This window comes from Pungitius pungitius, chromosome 7 (genome assembly GCF_949316345.1).
Source record: "Pungitius pungitius chromosome 7, fPunPun2.1, whole genome shotgun sequence".
Classification (NCBI taxonomy): domain Eukaryota; kingdom Metazoa; phylum Chordata; class Actinopteri; order Perciformes; family Gasterosteidae; genus Pungitius; species Pungitius pungitius.
Window position 1 is genome coordinate 15,104,764 of NC_084906.1, and position 22,351 is coordinate 15,127,114.

Consider the following 22,351-nt stretch of genomic DNA (forward strand, 5'->3'; position numbering starts at 1 on the left):
GTCACGGCCCTGCACCTTTTCTGCTGACGGAGAGAGGGATGGGGGGGGGGAGGGGTGGTGGGGGTGGAAAGGTCACAAGAACCTGAAGGCCATTGCCGCATTTCCGGGTCTAAATAAAACTGTCTTTTATCGTTTTAAAGAGGAGGTGCGTGCGCACAAGCGATCATCCGCGGCCGGGTGGCGTTCAGGTCAAGATGGAACAAGAAACGGCTGCCGGGTACACACTCTCGTTTCGGGCGGCGAGGGGCGGTTCAGGAGTGTCGCCCTGCCCATCCCGTTCCTCTCGTGTGAAGTGTAGCATCCCTCAGAGGCTGACCCAGACAGGCAGAAAGCCGCTCGAGTACCGAATATCAGGTGGAAAGGAAATTCTGAAGCCGTCAGATTGACGGCACTCGAGTGTTTAATTAGTTCTGCCTGAATCATTTAGCCCCAGTATTTGCTTCAAAAGCTCCTAGTTCTATCAATACTATCTCGGCTAATTAACGGTTTGCAAAGTGACAGTGAAAATGATTGAAGTTGCCTCGCCATTATTCCAAAGAACATCAGTTGGTATTGGCTCAACCACGGCACGTCCCCCAAAAGCACACCGCTCCTCTCCGTCTTCATTAGCGTTCCGTCTCCACGCAATCTGCCGTCCATTGCAGGTCCAAACGTAGAGTGATGATGGAGTGAAGTTTACCCGAGCGGCTCGTGTCGCCTGCCGCTCTCTGCTGAGCTCGTGCCCCCCACCGTCTGGTTCCCCCCCCCAAACACTTTGCAACAAGTTGTTACGGGTTTTGTCAATGGTTTATGTTGGAATTTAACATCATTTTTCATTAGCCACCTCTGTCGTGTAGCTGGGTTTCCACTGGACTGGTAAACAGGAAGTAAACAAGATATTTGAAGAGAGCACAAAATGCTGTGTGTGGCTCCCACTTATTGACTTTTAACTTAACAGGTTGTACGAGCTATATTTCAGAATCAAGTGGGTAGAGACAGCCATGTCAGGTGATGAGTCATTTGATTGCACTTTAACGAATGTCAGCCGTCATTTGCTGCCACGGTAGTCGTCCATTCTGCAGCCTGATGGAGAGCGACCGGAAACTGGTGGAAGTGAGACCAGGTGCAGCGCAGGCGGCCTTAATATTTGTGATTAGAAGATGACTAAAAGAAACGCATTGAAATTGTCTGCAATCGTAAAATGTCACATCGGGAACCACGGTAAAAACAGAAAGACAGAAAGGGGAAATGCGTTTGTTTAAATATTTTATTGCTATGTAAAATTAAAAATCTCATACCTTCAATGAAAAAGTACTACTCTTTACACAAAGGAAATCAGGCAAAATGAAAATATTTGGCATTGTGCGGTAGTGTTAAGTGTATGGGAATTAAATGGGACCGATTCGGCACAGCATTGCTGCGACACTTGTTAGTCAGGATCGATGTTATAAAATGCACACTGACAGACGATCATCTTTAAAGGGTCTAGTGCCATCTCACTGGGTCAGAGCCAAGAAAAGTACATCGTGAACGCTGCGTTTCTCTCCTCTCGACGTGTAATGCATTGTCTAACTGAGGTCGTACTGTGTTTCGTGACACGGTGGCCGCACTGAAAACCCTGAACACATGAAGTACGTGTGCTTATTATTGGCACATCCGTGATCTCCCTGGCGTTTGTACCTACGGCGCGGTGGGAGAAAAGGCGGCGGCCGCTCGTCCCGGTGGGGAAACTTGCCGCCGTTAACAGTCCTGAACGTTTGAGCTGACGATCCAAGTGCCACACAAGCTGAAAGTGACGTCCTTATTATCTGTGACCAATCCGTACTCCGGACCACACGGCTAAAGAGTGAAGTGTCTCCTTCCTAGTGAAAGCGCTACAAAGACACAATAATTAATGACGGAATAACAAACGAAAAACTTCAAGTATATTCCAAACGCAGCTCCACCTCATCTGGTTGAGGGACTAAAAATCTAAACATGCAAACACTACTGCTATGTGCACCCACTTTCTCTTTCTGTGACGTACTGCAATGTGCATATCAGGAAACTGGGTGCTCTCCTAAGTCTTTAAGTTTTGGCCCTTTGCGCTGTGGCATCAAAGTTAGCTCCATCTCTAAGAGGCAAACAGGCTTGGCTTTACTACATTGACATTCTAAACGTTGTGTTGCTTAATAATGCAGCTCTCAATATCACAAAGGTAAAACATGAAGCATCGACATTCAAAGGTTTGCTCATTCAGAGACATTTAGTGCCCTCAGACCACCATCTCTCCACCGTAAAGTCCTGGAACATAAAGTGACTATCGAAACTCTTATAAACGTAAAGCCTCTTATATAAGTTATGAAATAAATTAAATTCAAATAAGCAATAACAGACATACATCCATACATCAAACAAGGGAGAGGTTTGTTAATCATTCCATATCTGCATTCTGCATCAGCATTCACTGCATTCGTGGAATACGTTCCAAAATAAGTAAGTACATAAATAAATAATCCTTGCATTGTTAAGTATTTGTCATTTTTTCCTTTTACAGTACCATGACTTGTAACTGTACAGTGAGTAGGTATAATACAGCAATTACAAGGAGAAATGATCCCCTAGTCTGTTGTCACTGGGGCTTAAAGGTGGAGCTTGAGGGTACCAGCGGTCTGCTGGTCTATGCCGGTCCAGACTAAATTGAAAAAAGGCCCTTCGGCAATCCGTAATCACCCGGCCCTTCTGTGTGGATCGGCCAATGGGGGAGTCGGCTCGCGTTTTAGGCCCCCGGGCCGCTTTCCGGAGTATGCCTGGACTTTGCATCTGTGCCGGACATGCTGAGATCGGTGTTTGGCCGGGTGAGAGTCGGAAGAGGGAGGGAGGGAGGGAGGGAGGGGGGGAGGTTTCGGGTCAAAAGGCAAGGTGAGGGGAGCCGTTGTTGCCCCGGTGACCTCAGAAGTGTCCCATCCTGGCAGCCAAAAGGCCACGTGGCCGTGGCACCGTCGAAGAGATGCGGCCAAAGCTGGACGAAGGCCACTTCATGATGAACTGGGAGGTCACTGGCAGCAGATACCTGGACAGACGGAAAACGAGCGAGGGACGGAGGGATTAGGGGAGAGGATGAACATAATGAGAGGATTAGATAGGCACAGGTCACATTTTAGAGGTCAGGGCGATCAGTGCGCGGCACCGAGGCCACACATTGCAGACTTTTCATATATTACAGCCATCGCCATTTGCACATTTCAACCATAATAATAGCTTGGTGATTTTGAGATATCATGACATCACCCTCCCCTTGAAAACGAGAAGAAAGGTTTGAGGTCCCGGTTATTTTTACTAAGGGCTGCTGTAACTGAGGATTAACATTTAATTGATCAATTAATAAAACATTTTGTCTATAAATGCCAGACATTAATGTAAAATGACGGTTTGATTCCTCACAAACCAACGTGACAAAATGTTCTGTTTTGTCTGACCAACAGTCCAAAACCCAAATATATCCAGTTTACTTTCATGGATGGCAAAGAAAAGCATCACATCCTCAAATTTGAAATGTGGAAACGGACACTGTTTAGGTTAACTATCAGTGATTAAAATAAGAATAAGTTTTCCAGTATTTATTCCAGCTCTAATATCATTCAATGTGCTCAAACTAAACCCTCAGTTAAGAGTCCGGTTTAAGTAGATTATATGCAGCATTCATGTGCTCGTAGAAAAAAAAATGATTGACCTCATACTGATAGAAGCAGATCCTTTCAGGACAATGGGATTTCTCAACTTTGACCTTTTTTTTTTGTTTTTTTTAAATGGTTGGTATCATGAACAGAAAATCCTCACCTATCATTCCGAGGCACAGGTGTCAGTACCTTTCTAAGACTTTTCTATGACACCTTCCACCGAGACAGAGCAGTGAGGCAGCTCCTGCTAACAGCGTTCCAGTACCTGAGAATGAGACCAGCGTCAGGTTGAGATAGAGTAAAGAGGGGCTGAACCCTGCTTCCATCTTCCTTAGCTACTGGAAATGAGTCAGATATGGTTGTCAGAGCAATGTCAGATGAGATGATCAGATCGCGGGGGCGAGGTTAACTGAAGGTTATGCAAATGTTGATGTTCAGACGACCGGAGCTCCCTTGGCTGATCAGTTGGAAGAATGACTTACTTTCTTACACACATGTTCTATTGCGGCGTTATACGTCATGTGACCCTTTTGCCACGTCCGCAGCGGGGATCTTTGGCTAATGAAAAATGCATCTAATAATCGTTTAGTTGAAAGAGTACCGTGGACAAAAGAAATCGTCCCCGTGGAAGTGTTTTAAAAGGACCCAATCCAATCAAAAGGGAGCCACCGGGCTGGTGGATCACAGGAGTGAAGAAAGGATATCTTCATTTAAGCTGGTGCAGAGATAGAACACGTTTTCCTCTGACAGCTCTCTCTCTCCGTGTGAAATAGCTCTTGGACAAATTAGCCGAGCAGTTTCTTCTAAAGTCGACCAGTGAGAAAAAGAAGAAGAAGAAGAAGAAGAAAAAAAAAAATGTCGCGAAGGGCTGCCGCTTGAAGACAGCCCCGGACTCAGGAGAGTTAGAACAGATCCAAATTAACTTCATTTAGTCCCAACGAGAGTGTCCTTGAAGCAGCTCCAAGTGGGCCGTGGGTGTCCCTCCAGCACGCCGCCTCTCCGGCTCCGGCTGGACCTGGTGAACGACGGCTCAGTCCGGCACTGGTGAAACTCCGCCGCTCAAACCCAGGAGAACCGGTGGGGAGCATGTGTTCAGCCCACGAGCCTCTCATATGTACTTCTGAGTGAAGTCTTCAAGGTGACATTCAGTGATTCCATACCGTGATTTGGTGTCAGCCTTGTGTTCAATTTCTCCGTTTGTTACGTTTCTGCTCGGCAGCTTAGTCCGCCCCCCCCCCTCCCCTCTCTGCGGTTCAATGTATTCATCCATTGGGATTCTGTTCAGGAATTTTTTTTATTTCTTTATTCCCTCCCTTTCATAAGGCCGTGGCTGAGAAACCAAAGCCCAACCATGGAAATGAAAAAAAACAGAAAGAAAACCAAATATTAAACATCTATTGGGGGGGGCGGAGTGTGTGTTCCCCTCTGCTATTCACTTTGTGAATATTCTGCTTACAGAAAGCATCACGGTGCTGGTAAGAGGCAGGGGGGGTCGGGGTAGGAGGGCTTCTCACGTCCGAGCGGCAGCCGTCTCTGCAGGCCATGTTTAATTGGATTCCCATTCGCTATCTTCCAGGTCCGTCGTCCTTTTGATCACGAAGCAGGTCTTAATACGGTGCATGCTCGAGACAGCCGGAGTGAGGCTTGTTCGTGCACTTGTGCTTCTCTTCAATCCGTCAGGTGACAGGGGAGACGGAAAGCTGCTCTCCCGCTCCGCTCCTGACATGCGAGAGCCACGACCTACGGCGGTTCCTCCTGACGGGCCTTCCACGCTTCCCTTTAGTCCTCTGGCGGGACGCAACCGCCACAGCGCATTTGGGAGGAGGCCAGACAAATACCAAATGCCATGACAACGGATGGAGGGAAAGACGGACTGCCTGACGCCGTCATGAACCAAGAGGTGCGAAGTGCCTTGGAGGTTATCTGCAGCCCACATTCAGCTCAACACCCCAATTAACCCCAATTACTGCCACGCTTTGCAAACGGATGGAAGTTAATAGAATCTAAAACTTTTGTCATCGTGGGGAAGTTGTCTTTGGGTAGTGACAGCAATTCCAGGCTTAACAAGAAAGTCATTAGTGGAGAAGTCATTTTGGCTACTTCCTCTCATCTGCCCACACAGACTGAAGGACTTTGCTTGGACCAATGGGGCTCTAGACGCACCTGATGAGGGCCCTCAGCAGAGGAAGAATGCTTGAACAAGAGCGGGCAGGTGTGGTCAACAATGTACATGATCTACACTTTGTTGCGTGCCAAGAACTCTGCGAGTGTTCATGTTGTGCGTGCGTGTGTGTGTGAATATCGGGTTAACCAGAAGAAATGCGATGTGGCTCAAGTCGTCTAAATGGGTGGGGTTTAATGACGTTAATGCTTTGTTCTTGACCCACTATTTGATTTTGTCACATTCAGTTTAGTTCAATTAAATTAAATCGAATGAATTTAATTATTGTTTTATTATTAAATCTTGTTTTTAGAAGTAATTGGGAAGAACATCCTCAATCGTCCTTCCACCCACAGTGCATATGTGCATAAGAGTATTGCTTTACATAAAATGAGAGGGGAACTGATTGAGTAGTTGCCGATGACCGGAGGCTGAACGGTCAGTTTATATTTCCATCTCTCGCTGATCATATTGATCGTTGCACACGGCTGCCTTACAAGCACAGAGCGTCACCAGTGAGTGAAGAAGACATGAAGCACACAAATCATCACATCAACCGTAAAAACCATGTGGAACAATGAACTTATTGAGACACACCTATTTTGTAATTGTAATTTGTAATTTCCATGCATGCTGCTCAGAGTTACCACGGCGACGTGCTCGTCTGCTGACAGCGCAGGGCCTCTCCCTAGCACAGTCCAATTTATTAGAGAGCAAACGGCTAACTTTAAGTTATGCCATTATTCGTGTTCAATTGTAGTCTTTAATCTTTAATACATTCGGTTTAAAAAGTATATTACATTAAGCTGACGCTTTAATCCAAAGCGACTAACATTGCATTAAAACCCATGCGTTTTGCTGTAATAAAACAAAATTGAAACTTGTAATTCCGAGATTAAATACATAATTTATTTCCTAAACATTTGAATTGTGTTTTTCTCCAAATAACCGCTATAGATGAAATTAATATAGTTAATAATCGGCTGAAGCATATAGCTGTCATTTATAGTTCTTAGAGAGAAAAGCTGAATGTGCAAAAAAAAACTTGGAAATGGAAATGGCCCAAAAAAAAATTGATGGCCCGAGAGAAATAGTGTAAGGTTAGTTTTTATGTAAAACATTGAGGGGTCCAATGAGAGTTAAGTAACGCTGACATGCCATGTGCATGATCAAGCACACATTCACACACACACACACACACACACACCATTTACCCTCCCAGAGAAAATGCATAAATGAGAGAATAATCCTAATTGCCTCTCTTCTATCTGAAGTGGCGCCACGTTGCGTCTGATCCATGCATGCCTGTTGGGGAGATGTGAAACGGCAAACCACACGAAGCAAGCCAAGCCATTTTCTGTCTTGTTTTGACAAGAAAACGAGCGGTGCTTACGCTGATCATGGCACTGATGCGATGTAGGTGAGGCTGTCAGCTCCCACTAAGCCCCCCCCCCCCCCTTTCTCTAAATGCACTCAGTGTAAGAAGCTCTTCATAAACGTCTCGAGTGAAAGGCATAGTTAAGCATGTGGCAGCAGGGGGATTGGCTGGTGACATACAACAAAGCCGGCCGAATGGTTGCGATGTGGACAAAGTGGTCTCAACAGTCTTCATGTGCTTTCTTCTCCTTCCTTTCAAACATATTCGTGATTGTTTTTTTTTGGGCACCAGATCTAATATGAAATGCATCCGATTCTCCTGCATAAGTGGATTCCACTTATTTGAATATTAGTGAGGGAAAGGAGAGGAGACCATGCCAGACTGTTGGTTGTGCAGCTAAAGCAAACACCGTCGAGCAGGCGGGTCCAAGCCGTCGTTGCAGCGGTGAGGTGGTGCAGAGCAGCGGAGAGCAGGGACGGTGCTTGAAGATGGTAAGTGCGGAGGGGGGGGGGGGGGGGGGCTTTGGGGTTTAGCAGAACTACACCAAGCAAAGACCTGCGTCGGGGGGCGAAGAGACGGAGGAAGAGGAGGAAGAAGCGGCAGCGACAGCAGCAGGGGTGGAGCCATGGGTAGAGGCTGGTCCAGCGGCAAATGGTAAGCTTTTTTACACAGACATATAGACAGAAGAAATAAGGAGAGACAAACCAATGCACGCTAACAGGGACTCTCAAGCACGACTACTGCAAACGTGGGTACATGTGTCATTTTGTGTTTGCCTGACTTATAAAATCCAATTACATTCTTATCTTAAAATCCACAGTGCCGTCCTCAAGTCGACTAATTTATCATCTTGAATCCCCCCCTCAAAATGAATGTGGTTAAAATAAAACAATCAATGGAAACAAATTGAGATTAGTCAAAGCACAAGTGCCTCTACAACTGTACACAAAACCCCCCACGCGCATTTATCTTTTAACGGCAGAGGTTTTTATTCTGGAGGCGCAAAGTGATAGCCTGTTAAAATATGCGCAAGAGTTATGAATCATGTAAAGCGAGGCCCCAGGAAAAGAAATCTCTCTCTCGTAAGGTCATTTGCTGCACGGGCTCATCTGCGCTCTAATTGAATTAAGCAGGCCTCGGGGGGCCCCGGGCTAACCTGAGCGCTAATCTGTGGGCCATTATTTCCTGTTAACAGCAACCCCCCCCCCCCACCCCCACTGTCTGCCAGCCCAAAGCATATGTGCTTTAAAAGTTCCCTCACTCCCAACCTGAGCTGCTGTCTCCAGCGGGGATCAACTGTAAAAAAAATAGAATGAGCGTTTTTTTGTTCATCAGGGTTATTTGATAAAGATGATAGCTCTAAGAGGGGGTGGCAGAGATTTAAAAAAATAGTATTTTTTTTTTTTTTTTTTTTTTACTTGTGTAGTTAAATAAATCAAAAGAAATTGAAGGGAGCTATAACAAAGTTTAAAACCGTTTTTTGTGTTTCAATACTGGCATCACCTACTAGGATATCTGGTGCACTAGTTTAACTACGGCAATATAAGCCAATTTATTTATGGTCTGAAAGCTTTTCGCGCATTTAGATGACTGCCCTTTTTTCCTCTTGAAAGTTGATACCAGGAACAACTGCAGACCAGCTGACTCATGAATCCCATCCTGTTAATGAACCGTATCCAACCACCATAACTCTACCAGGAACCTTTTATTACAGCAGCAAAGCTTTACGAACCGTTTGAAAATAAAGACCAAAGACCTCAAGGGGAAGTCATTGAAGGCCAGGGTGTCTCACCTGGTGTCGTCCCACTCTGGGCTGAGTCCGGTCAAAGAGCCCCGGGACTCTGAGACGAACTTGTAGACGACCAACAGGCAGTCTTGGCAAAGCTGGACCAGGCGGCGGGAGCACAGCAGCTCCTGGGGTGACACCACCTCGCTGCTCTTACTGAAGATGGTCTCCCACGATGACCTGGGGCACAAACGAGAGGGCGGGCATCAGATAGAGTTAGTAGTTGAAGACGACCATCGCCACGCATTCATCACCATGCAAAAAACGCATAGAGTACACATGTGCTGTATGTTTGTATTTCACGGATTAAGTCCCATTTGTTTCCCTTTTGTGTTCTTAAAAGCGTGTGGCCTCCACTGTACACCGTGTGCTCACACATTTGCATAGACGCAGACAGGCAGGAAGACACACAGGGAGGAGGCATGAAACAAATCCAAGTACAGTTAACCCCCTTTACAATGCCGGACATACCCCCGACTGTGAGGGAGCTTCAACAACTGAGACACACAACCCAGGGGGCTGCGTTTGATGTCCACCCCCCCTTTCACTCCTCGGGAGGTGGGTCGTGCTTCCTCTGAAAGGGTTCAAAAACAGAGTCTTTTTTTTTAAATTCTCTTTCTTTAAGTCGTTTTCAAAGCCTGTTGAATTCATCGCCCACAATAGCTGCTGGGCCGTTTGATTGTCGTTAAGTCCCTTGGATAAAGTATCAAACAAGAGAAAGAGGGTTTGGGGGGGGGGGGGGGGGGCTCTGTCGCCGCATGATGTCGAGCCCCCCTGTTAGGCTCATCCATGTTTGGGTCCGTTGCCTGTGGTGGGGAGGGGCCAGACGGTGGGGCCAGCCTTCTAGCTGGATCGGCCAGACTGGCTGTCGTGGGACAAAAGCTGCTCCGGGTGAAGCGTGCCGGGGGGGGGGGGGGGGGGGGTGGTGGGTGGGGGGTGTTAGCTGAGGCTAGGCTAGGCTAATCCTGCCGTGCATCTACCCCCTCCAGCCAATCTTTCCTCGACAGCCTTTTTTTCAATCAATCTTCTCTCTTTTTCTCTGTCGCCGGGGCCCCCTCCCCGCAACCCCCCCCCCCCCCCCCCCCCCCTCCCCCCCTCTCACCTTCTGCTTATCGTCCCCTTCATCTCTATCACCCGCTCGCTGCCTTTCTCACTCTCCCTCAATTACGACTGCCGAGGAAGTTAGGGAGGAATGAAAGGGAGAGGTGGACAGAGACTTCAATTACACCCTTTGAGCCCTATGTGTCGAGGAAAACATGGCCACCGAGCTACTGAACTGTAAAGAAGATGGAGGGGGGGGGGGGATGGAAGAAGGTCACACCTCCATCCCCGAGGAGATGAAAAGCTTCCGGCGCAGCACCTGTCTGAATGTGAGGGTTGTTTGCGCGCGCGCGTGTGTGTGTGTCGGTTTTTGTTTGAGCCTGAGTGTAAAATAAATAGTATGACAACCATTCTTGTCTTTGAGGGGAGCAAAATGTGTGTTTAAGAAAGCCAATATGAACCACTGGTGGAAATGTGTGTGTGTGTGTGTGTGTTTTTGTGTCTGCTGTTTGGGGGTTTTGGGGGAAATTGATCAAGTTGGCTGTCACCGCCGTGGCTCATCTTAGTAGGAAGCCACTTACTGTCGGATCAAAAAAATTACAAGAAGAAATGAATAAATAAAGAAGAAGAAGATGCCAAATGAGAAGTTCAAAGTATCTGATAACACACCGTACTAAAAGAACTGAGAGGCCTTCATTCACCTCCTTCCTGCTTCCATTCCTCCCCTCTCCTTCTCTTGCTCTCACCTGTGAAAAAGCCCTGATTAACAGCCCAGATTTGTGACCTTAATTTGCACCCAGCCTCCCCTGGGAAAATGTTTCTTTCATCCCCAAAGAGCTTTCAGGAAAGTGCAGCGGGGGCCTGGTCGGTCTGTCACTCGTTCTCTGTCATTCAGCTGCAGTCGCTTCGCTCGTCATACTGAATAAAAATGGCAAATTGTCTCAGCTGTCACTGAAAATGATATACCTTGACAAACACTGGGCTTAAGGACGTGGGGAGATTGTAAGGAGGTAGAACTTGTAGTTGTTGAGTTGAGAGAGTGGCGCTATGCTACGACGGGAGTGATAATTGGCCTGCAGTGGGATCGCTTCAAAGAATGAATGTCCACGAACCTCTCTGTTCAATCAATGGTGTTCTTTGTTGATGGTCAAATTTTTCCTGCCGCCTTTTGATTTGATCTGAATTTTTTTTTTCTTTTCTTGTTTTGAAGTTGCCAACTGCAGTTCTATTCGATGATTGTAGGCTTTTTGCAACTGTGAGGTGGTTGAACACTTGAGAGCGGCCTACCCGCTGTTGGAGAAGCAGTTCCAGAGGCCCTGGCCGTGACTCCACAGCAGCCGGTTGAAGACGCGGTTGAAGAGCCGGTAGAGGTGGAGACTTTCTACATCCGGCTCCCTCCAGATCCGCTGCAACACTGAGCGGACATTGGTGCGAACGATGTCCAACACCTGCGGGACAGAGCGAGTGGTGAGCGCAAAAAAAACCCGAGAGAGCCACAACGGTTGTATATAGAGAATGTGACGAAGAAGGAAATTACTCTTGCAAGACAAAAGGTGACCGCATTTCTAATTGAAATGCATGAGTTGTCCTTTGTTCCAAAAGGACTATTTCTTTATTTTTTTATATCTTACCTTAAAATTAGCAATCACAGAGGCTAATGCATTCACTCAGTAACCCAGAGCGAGCGTGCTTTAATGAATACAGAGACGGATGCATGCGCACACCCGAGCACGCCGGGCACGTGTTGTAAATTAACCAACACATCCCGAAAACATGAAACGCAGATAATGAGGATTTGTGCAGGTTTACCGCCGCATTCGTGGTAAAGCAATGCACAGGCGCACAGCCCGCGTGTAGTCTGTGCTTGTGTGGCTGTGGTAGAACAAGGATGGGGGGGGGAAGCTGGGGCAGACAGTGGAGAGCACGGGAGAGGACTAATTGCTGCACCGACGTCAGTCTTGGAGAGAAGGTGTCAGAAGTTCCCAAGCGGTCTGAGGACACCTGCGCCAGCCCTCCGTCTTCCTCTCCTCGTATCCCCACCCCTACCCACCTCGCTGCCTTCTCCTCCTCCCCCTTTTTCTGTCTCTTTTCACCCCGCTCAGAGTGCAACACTCTGGCTCTTCGTCTTTGATTCCTCGCTCCTCATTACTGACGTTCCCCGGCTGACTGTGTGTGTGCGCGTGTGATGCAAAGAGGGAAGATTTCCAAAATGAGGCGAGTTGCACGCGCGCGCGCACACACACACACACACACACTCCAACAAACTGATAGATAAGTAAACACACACACACTCACTCACGGATATGTTTTGGTTATGGTAATCAGATGGCGCTCCATTCCTGACCTCTGCCTGCTGCTCATTAGGCTGCTCCACTCCAAATAAAACATCGGCTCGCACCGCCACGGCCCACAACAGCGGCGAGCACAGTTGTGCAGGAAGCAGCGGCTGAGAGATCACATCATTACCGACACGCCTACCGGATGGCATTTCTCGTCTTGTCCCCTCTTCTGTAATGTTTACATCCTATTTGGTGTCTCTACCTCTCACTGACTGACATGATAATGATCTGCAGGCGTGTCTGTTTTTCTTCGGGGTTTTTTTTCCCTGAAGCTTGATTTGGGGATTATTTTCGCACTTTAAAAGTTTTTCAAAAGGATTCAGAGTAGGTAGGAGTGGTGACATTTTTCCTATTCACCAGTTTTAACAACGTCCATTCTTTACCGGGTGACTGTATAGGCTGGGATGAAAGGGCTAAGGCAGGAAACTTGTACAGGTGTCAAAAGATAAATCCGGCTCATTTTTAAAACTTCAGCATTTTCTCGGACATTGATCTTTGAATATTTCTTGCATACCAGTTTTTCCGTTTCTTTAGTAGGGCTGGGAACCTGATAATCTCTTTGTTTTGAGGCCACATTTCCTCCAGCCTTTTCCTACGACTCTCAACTTCTCTTTATTTCTTTTTCTATCAGTGGCGTTGTCAGCTAGTCCCCTCAGGAAGCAGTGACCTCTCATCCAAATTCTGGATTGATAATTAAGTTGTCCTATGTGTACTGTATCTTGAAGAAAATCAATATTTGCTGAGCCTCGGTAGCCACAAAAGACAAATTCAAATTCTCAGGAGGCACAAGTAAGATTTAAATTAGCTCCGATATCTATGATCTGATTCTAGCATAATACTCACCTTTCGCTGTTTAGTAGAGTCCAGCTTCACTAACCAATAGGAGGCCACTTTTGATTTGTGATATTTCCAGGTGTCCAGGATCTATGGACAAAGGGGTTGAGGATTAAAAAAAACTCAAGTAACCCATTTATATTTTTTAAAGTTATTCTTTTGAACAAAAAAAAAATACTGCAGGTCTACTTGACATTCTTTTAAATCTGCTGCTTCCCAGCAGTCCTCCATCAGAACCTGGGGCTACCACAGCACTCTCACAAGGCGGACTTTAGGTTGGTTTATATTTTTGGCAAGACAAAGTCGGCCAATTGAGAGCACGATCAAATATTAGTACTAGGGATTTTATACAGGCACGTTTTGTTGTGCACACACATTTAGATATATGTGATATACGTTTATATAGTGATGACCAACCAATAAACTAGGCAATAAGATCACAATAAAATTACATAACCTTGCAGACTGCATTTCATAACCCCAACATGGAATATGTCACATTGCTTAGTTCATCTACCTGATAACGTGATGCATCTTTTGCTTTCACATACACGTAGATCCCCAATAGTTCTGTATATATATATAAAGTACCAGTCAAGTTTGGAAACATTTTCTCATTCAATTCCATTAAAAAGTGTGTCCAGGCTGGTATTCTACATATAATATACATGGAAATGTAAATTGGTTAAGTGGCCTGCCCTAAATGGAAAAACACCTGATGCCATTTTCCAACTGATGTGTAGAATGTGTTGAGCATTTAGATACCACAGTGCTTCTCCGTAACAGACGTTTGTTTTCACAGGGATAATAGAAAAGTCAAGCAGCGATCTTTGGTTCTTAAGCGGAAAGAAAAGCCCCAATGTTTTACAGATGTGTGAAAAATCCTTGGGGCATTTGTCGTAAGGCTCAAAAGCTGGGCGGGATATTCCCATGCACTTGCTCCTAGTAGCGGCATCCCTGCATACCTACAGGCGCTGCCATCGTTGCTCTGTTTACTTTGTCTGCATCTCCCCAGTGGTGCACATAAACCTCTCATGTGCATGTTACATCCACCAGTGCTCCCATTGGGAGGCTCCAGTGTAAACTTTATGTTTACTCACACACGCACACAATAAACCATCATCGGTGATTCACTGAAACAGAGGTGCAGAGGAGCACTTTTGATTGCTTTCTAGAAAGTTACTTGTTTGCTTGTTTAGTATTCCCTCTCAATGAAACCTTATGAACCTTGTCTGGTAAGATGTTCGACTATTTGTCACATTTGTGTTGTGCGTAAACACATTACCCTCAATTAGAGCGTAACAAAGCACACACTCCATACATTTCCCCTTTAAATTGTTCCAAATGTGACAAAAAAAAGGTTTTAAAGGGAAGGATAATAGAGGTAATTACTCAGATAGAAACACATCATTAGTCCAATTAGACGTTACCTTTAACGTGGAAAAAAGGAATTGCCAAAGATGTTTTTTATGCCAAGAGAACACTTGTGTCTCTCCTGAGGCGAGAAGTGAACAATACAGATGCAATTGCTCATCTGCGTTTCCACAGTGCTCTCATTAGGGTTTGTTAACAGTACAGGTGCGGTGCTAATTGTCTCTCACGACCCGGACACACCCAGATGTCAGGAACTTTTTCTTTTTTTTTGCTCTTGCAATTGGTATTTCTATAATTAGTCAGCCTGGTGAAGACAGTTTGGCCGGCCGCTGTCCTTTCAGCACCCCGGGAGATGTGTTGCTGAACAGACGGCTGGTTCTGAGGGCGGCGGCGGCGGCCATGACGGAGGACAGAGTCAATGTGGACTGGACGGATGAACGCTTTCACAGTACATGTGTGCCACTGATGCGTGCCTTCATGAGTTGAAGGTTAGCCTGCGTCTCCCTTTTCATTATCTTTTTGTTTATGCTTTGACAAAATGCAATATCAATAGTAGATAGATAGTTAACTGTTAGCCATTGTCTTGCCAATCTTGGACATCCTGCTTCCAAAAGTACATGATGAACGTATCGATAAAGAGAGGAAATTACTGCCTGTCATATGATCTCATTCCTGTTTTTTTGTGCAGTACATTAGTATATTAAAATAAATGACTTTAGCAATAAAATACTGTACAAACACGCACCAAATGAAAGGACACGGAGATCTGACCAGGCATAGAGGTGGCATTGATTAATACAAAGGAGCAGTGGGGAATAGTGTGGGCCAGAAAACTGACCGACGTGTTGTCTGCTGGGCTTGTTTGAAAGACAATGGGAGCCAGGCCAGAGTGGACAGGCTATTGTGCCGGGAGGCAAGCAGGTCACTTTTAGTTAGGCTGCAGAGTGACCGCACCTGGTCCCACAGGGAGCTCTGGGAATACAGCGGGTCTGTATTACTTGTAATCCATGTCCGCTTTCACTTTGTCTATTTTAGTCTTTTTCTCCTGCTGCTTGTTTCATTTTCGTACAGTCTGTATCTACCTCTGGATCGGAATAATATAATTAAAAAATACATATTATTACATTATGTTGATTCACACACAAATGCAGTAGAAATGGTGCACACACCTCGTCCAGCACTGCCTCAGCTTCCTCCTCGGTTTTGCCAGGAAACCTGATTCTCATGGCGGTGAGCGCGGCCAGAGTCTGACGCACCAGCTCAGTTTCCTGCTCTTTGCTCCTCAGGTTTATCAGCGGATCGCTCTACACGCACACACAAGTCGGGAGAAACGGATGAGTCTAAAGATACACGTTACAATAAAGGTAAAACGTTTCACTCAAAGCTATGGCGTTGTAACACTGTTTATTATAGTTCACCAAGCAGATGTAATAACTTGAAAGGGTTTCAATTAACATATCACTTAGGATAATTAATTGTGAACACTCCTTATATATTTAGGAGGGTTCCTCCAAATGACCGAGGGACAAGCAGGCATTAAGGTGGTGTCCTATACAAATGTGTTAACGTGTCAAAACAACAATTCTCTGAGCAGGGTGTAATGTGACATCACTTATGAATATTAGTCATTATTATGAAACTGCCATTTTTTCCCAGAGCTGTCATTAATTTATGATCCTGCTGCCACCAGTATAGTCACGGATCATTATTGTGTTCACGTAGTAGTTAGCACGCAGCAGTTTCAGTAATATGCATCACATGAACCCTCCTCATTTAATACCATTTTTATTATTGCTTGAGCAAAGCACTCACCGGTGAACTAAAATCTAATATGAGATTTCCTGTACTAGTTTACAGCATCCCGAGAGGTTTAATTCCCACAAGGAATGCAAATGTGTAAGGAAAAAAAAAACAAAATCTGTCATTTTGTATACGTGTGTTTCAGTATACATGCACACAACTGGGACAGTCTGTGGCCTTTTTCAGTACAAAGGTTTTCCATTTAGCTCTATTCTGAATGTTAATTATTCTGCTCCATTTCAGGTTTGTTACAATGTGTGCAAAGGTTACCAGCAATCTTGTAAAGAAGGAAGGGGAATGGAGGAGGCAGGTGGAAAGCAACAGATGGCAACATAATAGAGCGTTACAGTAGGCTTATACAGTATTGAAGGAGCTGCTTAGGAAATTCTATCAGGGCCAGGATATAATAATATATGCCGCAGGAAGAGAAGAGTAACGATGGCAGAAGTTAATTTCTTGGTCAGACTTAAATACCTTTTTTAAAGGAATTCTAGATTGTTCACTTAAAACTCAATTAAAGGAGTTGCTCAGCAGAGGATTGCCACATGGAGCAAAATGACAGCTTTGCTACTTGAAAATGAATTTCATGTAGTTTTCTATAACCAAGGACTTATCTGAGCTACACTGAAATTGTGAACAGGTAAATTCTGCTTTGAGTAACGTGGTCAAGTCTCTCACTATGTTGGAGTGGATGGTCCCCAGGCTGTTGCTGTGAGGCACGCGGTGGGCGGAGCCGCTACGGCTCAGCGAGTGAGAGCGCAGCGTGGCGGAGCTCGGCCTGACGAGGGGAGTGGCCACGGGAACTGTGGGAGAAGGCCTGGAAGACAGCGCCCGCTGCTCATTGGGCGACGAGAGTGAGGCGATGGAGCGTGGGCAGGATATGGAGCGTCTGATTGGACCAGAAAGCGTTGGGGAAACGGAGGGAGCGGGGCTGGTTTTGAGTGACTTGATTGGAGGTTTCCAGTGCATGCGACCTGCAGAGACACAGAAGAGAGGGATAGTGAGTGAGTGAGAGGGGGGGGGGGGGCAGTGACACACTGTCACATTTCAATTTCTTTTCTTCCCTGATCCTGTCTCTGTGCTGCGGTCACTGTCAAGCTCTCCTCTCTGCTTTCCATCCGTTGCCTGGTGGCTTTAAAACTCCCAGCGCCGCGTCGCCCCCGGCGCGCCGGCACAGCGGCCCAGTGTGCGTGCGTGTGTGTTATTAACGACCGCAGCATGTGTAGTGGAAACCAGAAACTGAACAGTAGTCCTGTCTGCTTTGGGGATGGATTAAAGAGCAGCTCTCTCTCTCAGACACGCACATCTACACACACACACACACACACACACACTAATACTCACTAATACACACACAGAGACTAGAGAAAAACGGAAAATAAAGCTGAAACTCCACACTTCACAGTCTCTGTCAACCTTTGGACTCCTCCAGATTATCTACCAGCCAGCGTATGAGTGTGTTGTTGATTCGTGCAGCTTGTGTCCGCCTGACATCAAGTTTGCACACAAGTGATTATAAATGTGCGTGTGTGTGTGTGTGTGTGTGTGTGGAGTGCTGCCCGACTGTCCGAGGTTTGGACATTTTGCCAAATGAAAGTATTATGTGGCTTAGTCCATCAACCCTTCGGTGGCTTGGTATGGAGTAGTGCTTGGCAGGGTTTCTGTCTCTCTCTCTCTGCACACACACACACACACACAGATCTTAAAGTTGGGAATTTTCATGGCTTTGTCCCGTATTTGGTGACAAATGGAATGAGCCCATCGAGCAGCGGTTCTTTCGATTGAAAAGTGAAACCCTCCGCCCAAAAGGCAACCAGAGAATTTATTCTTTACAAGGTTTGCACAGAGACTGCAGTGAAAGGTGCCGTCTGAGTCCCTTCAAAGAGCTGCGAGTGAGTCAGTCTTTGTGACTTATGCGATTTGGTGGGAATGCTTGAGACTTATCGCTGTCACTTTAAAACGAAGAATATTCTATTATTAAACTCAAGGTGTTTTCAAGGTAAACACCGAAGAGGGTCTTCTTTTCTTTCCTTTCCTCCTCTCTGCCGTCACCTTCCGTTGAGTGCTGCTGTACTGTTCCCAGTGCTTTTCTCCCCTCGAGTGCTATTCAGTCCTTCATCATTTGTGTGTGTGTGTGTGTGTGTGTGCGTGTGTGTGTCCAGCTAGTGTGTAAAGCTAGGAAGCTACTTAACTTTAAAAAAATCCACTTTTCCCCAACTCTCAGACAATGATCACGATGCTAGTACTTTGATTAAAATCTAAGGACCTGCCTTCAATTTTATCACGTCAAATATGAACATATATATATACTGGGCTGATAAACATCTCTATTGCCCTCTCCTGCTGGCTCACATCATCACCACTGGCCCTGTGTTGTTGCTGGGGAGTATGTCCCTATGTGAGCTGTAGGTACTGATCAAAGCAAAGCATATGTATAAGTGTGTCTGGTATTACAGGAAGAATTTTGCATCATATATATATATATACATATATAGCATCATTTCAGCACTCAGTGATATTTAGATAGGATTGAAATAGCTCATGCTTCTTAATGAAGACATTCTGAGACACTTTTACATCCATACTGCCGCTTTACCTGAGCGCTCAGCCAAGTCCTTCTCCTTGCTCTCCCCGAGGTCATAGGACACTTTCTTCTCCCTCTTCTCTCCGCAACTTCCTCCTCCTCCTCCTCCTGCTTTCCCCCTGTCCTCTTCTTCCTCGTCTGAAGAGGAGCAGGAGTTATCGGCGCTGCTGCAGCTGGTGAAATCAGCCAGGTAGTCCGGTCGCTGCCGTCTTGGTGTCTGGCTGCATTCTGGCATGGCGGTCATGGGCTAACAAACGCAGATACGGACACGTCAGGCAAATACGAATGGATTCATGAGACGTGCATACCATGTTGCATTAATTAAGACGCATGACACAGCCTTGCGCCTTTTTGAAGACTTGGGACCAATGTCTTCCCTCCAAAGTGTAAAACTCAAACACCCTCTACAAGGACATACGGACAACCGTAAACAAACCCTCACACACGCGTGTGCGTAAATACATTGAGACGTTGTCATCCTCCCTGAGCCTCGCCTCACCCTCAGTCTGTTACCATCTGTCACCGGGAGACCTGGTGGTGACTCGGCGAGCCCACGTCCCCACGTGAGTGTATGTTTGCTCGCGGGCTCGTTATGCAGGGATGCACGACTACACATGCACTTTGCTGTCAATGGGAGCGGCAGCTTGAACACATTGGACCTGATTGGTCGATGGATAAAAGTTAAGAAATGGGAGTTTAAATGTTCCCTCACATGTCAAATGTCTAGGCTGACTGTGTAAATAATACAACAAGGAAATTGGAAGTCAACTCGAGGCTGAAACTATGGTTGCATCTTGTCTTGATGAAAACCAAGAGTGGTCCTAGTTCTGCACATGTGACATTGAGATCGACTTCGCCCTAAAAACACAAACACATTTTTTATAGCAAGGAGTTCATTAAGTCGAGCCTTGTCTGGTTCACATCCTGGAAGGGGACATACTGATAGCATTAATAAAGGATTTACACATCTGTTATTCAACGGTTAGCTCGGGCAGTGCTGTCAGGCCACCCGAATTAATGGGCAGGAAGTGATCACAGGGCTTGCGCAGTCACCGCTGGGTAGCTGTATGGGTGACTGATGGAGACAGACAGATTAAATACATGAGAGGAGAATAAAAGGGAAGATGGGAACACCAGATTGATGGTGAGAGAAATAAAGAGGAGTACAAGGTGAATCTGAGCAGGGAAATACAGAGATGAGCCATTGAATAGACGGCGTGAACGGAAATGAGCACAGAGAGGGAGAGGGAGTTGGGTGGAGAGACAAAAGAGACAATGAACATGTTGGAGAGAGAATAGGAGACAGGAACACACAGTGGATAAACACAAGAGAGGCAGACAAAAAAAAAAAAGCGACGGCCAGACACTGAACAGATGAGGAGCGAGGACTTTGGATGACTGAGAGTGAATCGATATATTCAGCCTAAATAGTCAGCTGTGAAATTTGATAGGGTGAATATCCTAATTACAAAAACTTGACACGAGAAGCCAGAAACAACTAAATATGAGGAGAGACTTAGAGGCACTTGCTCTCCCTCCTTTTCACCATCTTGCTCTCTGACTCCTGTCCTCTGCGTCTGAACATTTCCTCGGCGACGGCAAACTCCAGCGTCCCTTCCATTTCCCACCAAATCCTGTCTCCTAATCCCTCCGCCTCACTCCTCTCCCCCTCCGAGCTTTTTCGCGCGCTCGCCCGGGTTCCGTTTCACCAGATGGCTCGCGAGCGCTGCACCCCGAGGGGCGAATCCACCCGTCACAGCGCTTCCCCCCCCGCTCTCAATGTCTCTCTCAGCACACTCGGCAAAAATCGAAACTGACGGAGTCCAAATTAATTTGGACAACAGTGATTGTGTCTGAACAAGCCCTCATTGCGGCTAAGGCCCCTCTAATGCTGCGCTGTCGAGTCCCTAACACACTCTTTGAGTGTTCCGGCCAATTTAGCCCTTCGAGTGAGGGACGGATGTAGATGTGCAGAGAGGGAGAGAGAGAGAGAGAGAGAATAGGGATGAGGTGAAGGGAGAAGAGGGAAGCAAGGTGATGGAGGGAGTAATGTGCTGTCGTGGGAAATTGAGGGGGCATGGAGGTGTATGTGACAGAGGGACAGAAAGGAAGAGGGGGGGGGGGGGGGGGGGGGGGGAGAAAGACGGAACGAAAGATAGCACGCTGAGAGCGCGAGAGACAGCCTGACAGCTGTCCCCCAAGGGAGTCGGGTCTTTTCTTTGGCTCTTTTTGGGATTCTTTTCTTTCTCACCGCTGGCCCCCTCTTTTATTTTTAAGAATCATGTCCTGTATGCTTAGTGTGGGCGTTAACTTCAGGCACCTGCTGTCCCCCCTCTTCCTCTTCCCTTCTCCCCGATAGTTCCTTTGCACTTGTGCCGTGGTTCCCTTGAGTGTTGCGGACCTTATTGTCCCTCTTCTCCGTCTCGTCTGTGACTCGCTGACCCTTTCTCACTCTCACCCACCTTTGGGCCTCGTTGCCGGGAGGTTTTGCCCATTAGCTTCTCGTCGTCCAGCTCACACTGCTCCAGCAGGTCCAAGATGTCCTCCTCCTAGACGCCACAATAACACAAGGTTGATGAGAATGCGCAAAAATGTTTGTAACATTAAGAACATGATATAAAGTTTCATGCGTCGCCAAAGGCTAACCACGTACTTCAATTTTAACGGCGGTAATGTTCTTTTGATGGTTTATCACTATAATTAAGAAACTTTACTTAAAAAAAAGGGTGAGGCATGAAAAAGTTAGGCTCCGGCATGTGCACCTTATCTGGGGGTTACAAAAAAGGCCCTGGCTGCACATGCATTGCTTTTTGGCAGCGCTTAGAGGCTGACTTTGAAAAAAGGGGGAGTCACGGCCAGAGTACTGGGGTCTTGGCCATTTGGCCGTCGCTGAAATGTAAGCAAAGGTGATTAATGTTGCTTCACGGCTGGGGACATCAAAAGCGCCCACTCAACGCTCAAATACAGTTGAAAAGTGATTGTTTTCTCTCAGATTAGCCATCAAGCGGCTTTCTGGGGTTCCTGAAAAGGTCACCGGGCTCTGGCTCTCGGTGTTGCCGTGTTTGTGCACCAACATCTGCGTGTGGATACAAACGATATGTGCACACTGGCACGCTTTCACGTTTGGTAAAGTATGAAAATACCCCTGTGCGACTGTGCAAGTGTTTATGTGCGCGATGGTGTGATTGAGCCTGAACTGATCAGACCGTTTTAGCTGTTCAGAAGAAGAAAAGTGGAAAACATCAAAAGGTGTTAACATTTAAATTCTGAATGGAAGTATTATTCAGAATTTCAAAAGGAGAAATGAAAGATTTTAGACTATTTGTTTTTTAGCCCGTATATGTTGTGGCTGGATGTGACGCCAGCAATCTCTGTGTATGGAGATCATAAACTATATCGTCCAAATAAAGTGCTTC

The 22,351-nt window shown here is 46.3% G+C and overlaps 1 protein-coding gene across 3 annotated transcripts in view; it reads right to left on the bottom strand.

Moving 5' to 3' along the window:
• Nucleotides 1-1,234: 1,234 nt before the first annotated feature.
• The window catches only part of ttll7 (tubulin tyrosine ligase-like family, member 7), a 59,639-nt gene continuing 38,522 nt past the window's right edge, over nt 1,235-22,351 (bottom strand). The window contains exons 14-23 of one of the 3 annotated variants that reach the window (XM_037469238.2): nt 21,398-21,484; nt 18,948-19,182; nt 17,030-17,325; nt 15,721-15,855; nt 13,187-13,267; nt 11,292-11,452; nt 8,970-9,143; nt 7,733-7,836; nt 3,799-3,903; nt 2,899-3,031 (exon numbers count right to left, since the gene is read on the bottom strand). In XM_037469238.2, the coding sequence (XP_037325135.1) occupies nt 3,821-3,903; nt 7,733-7,836; nt 8,970-9,143; nt 11,292-11,452; nt 13,187-13,267; nt 15,721-15,855; nt 17,030-17,325; nt 18,948-19,182; nt 21,398-21,484 (1,356 nt within the window). In that variant the 3' untranslated portion in view covers nt 2,899-3,031; nt 3,799-3,820. Of the gene's footprint in view, nt 3,032-3,798; nt 3,904-7,732; nt 7,837-8,969; nt 9,144-11,291; nt 11,453-13,186; nt 13,268-15,720; nt 15,856-17,029; nt 17,326-18,947; nt 19,183-21,397; nt 21,485-22,351 lie in introns of all 3 variants that reach the window. The other 2 variants (XM_037469242.2, XM_037469241.2) reach the window with 2 other exon arrangements.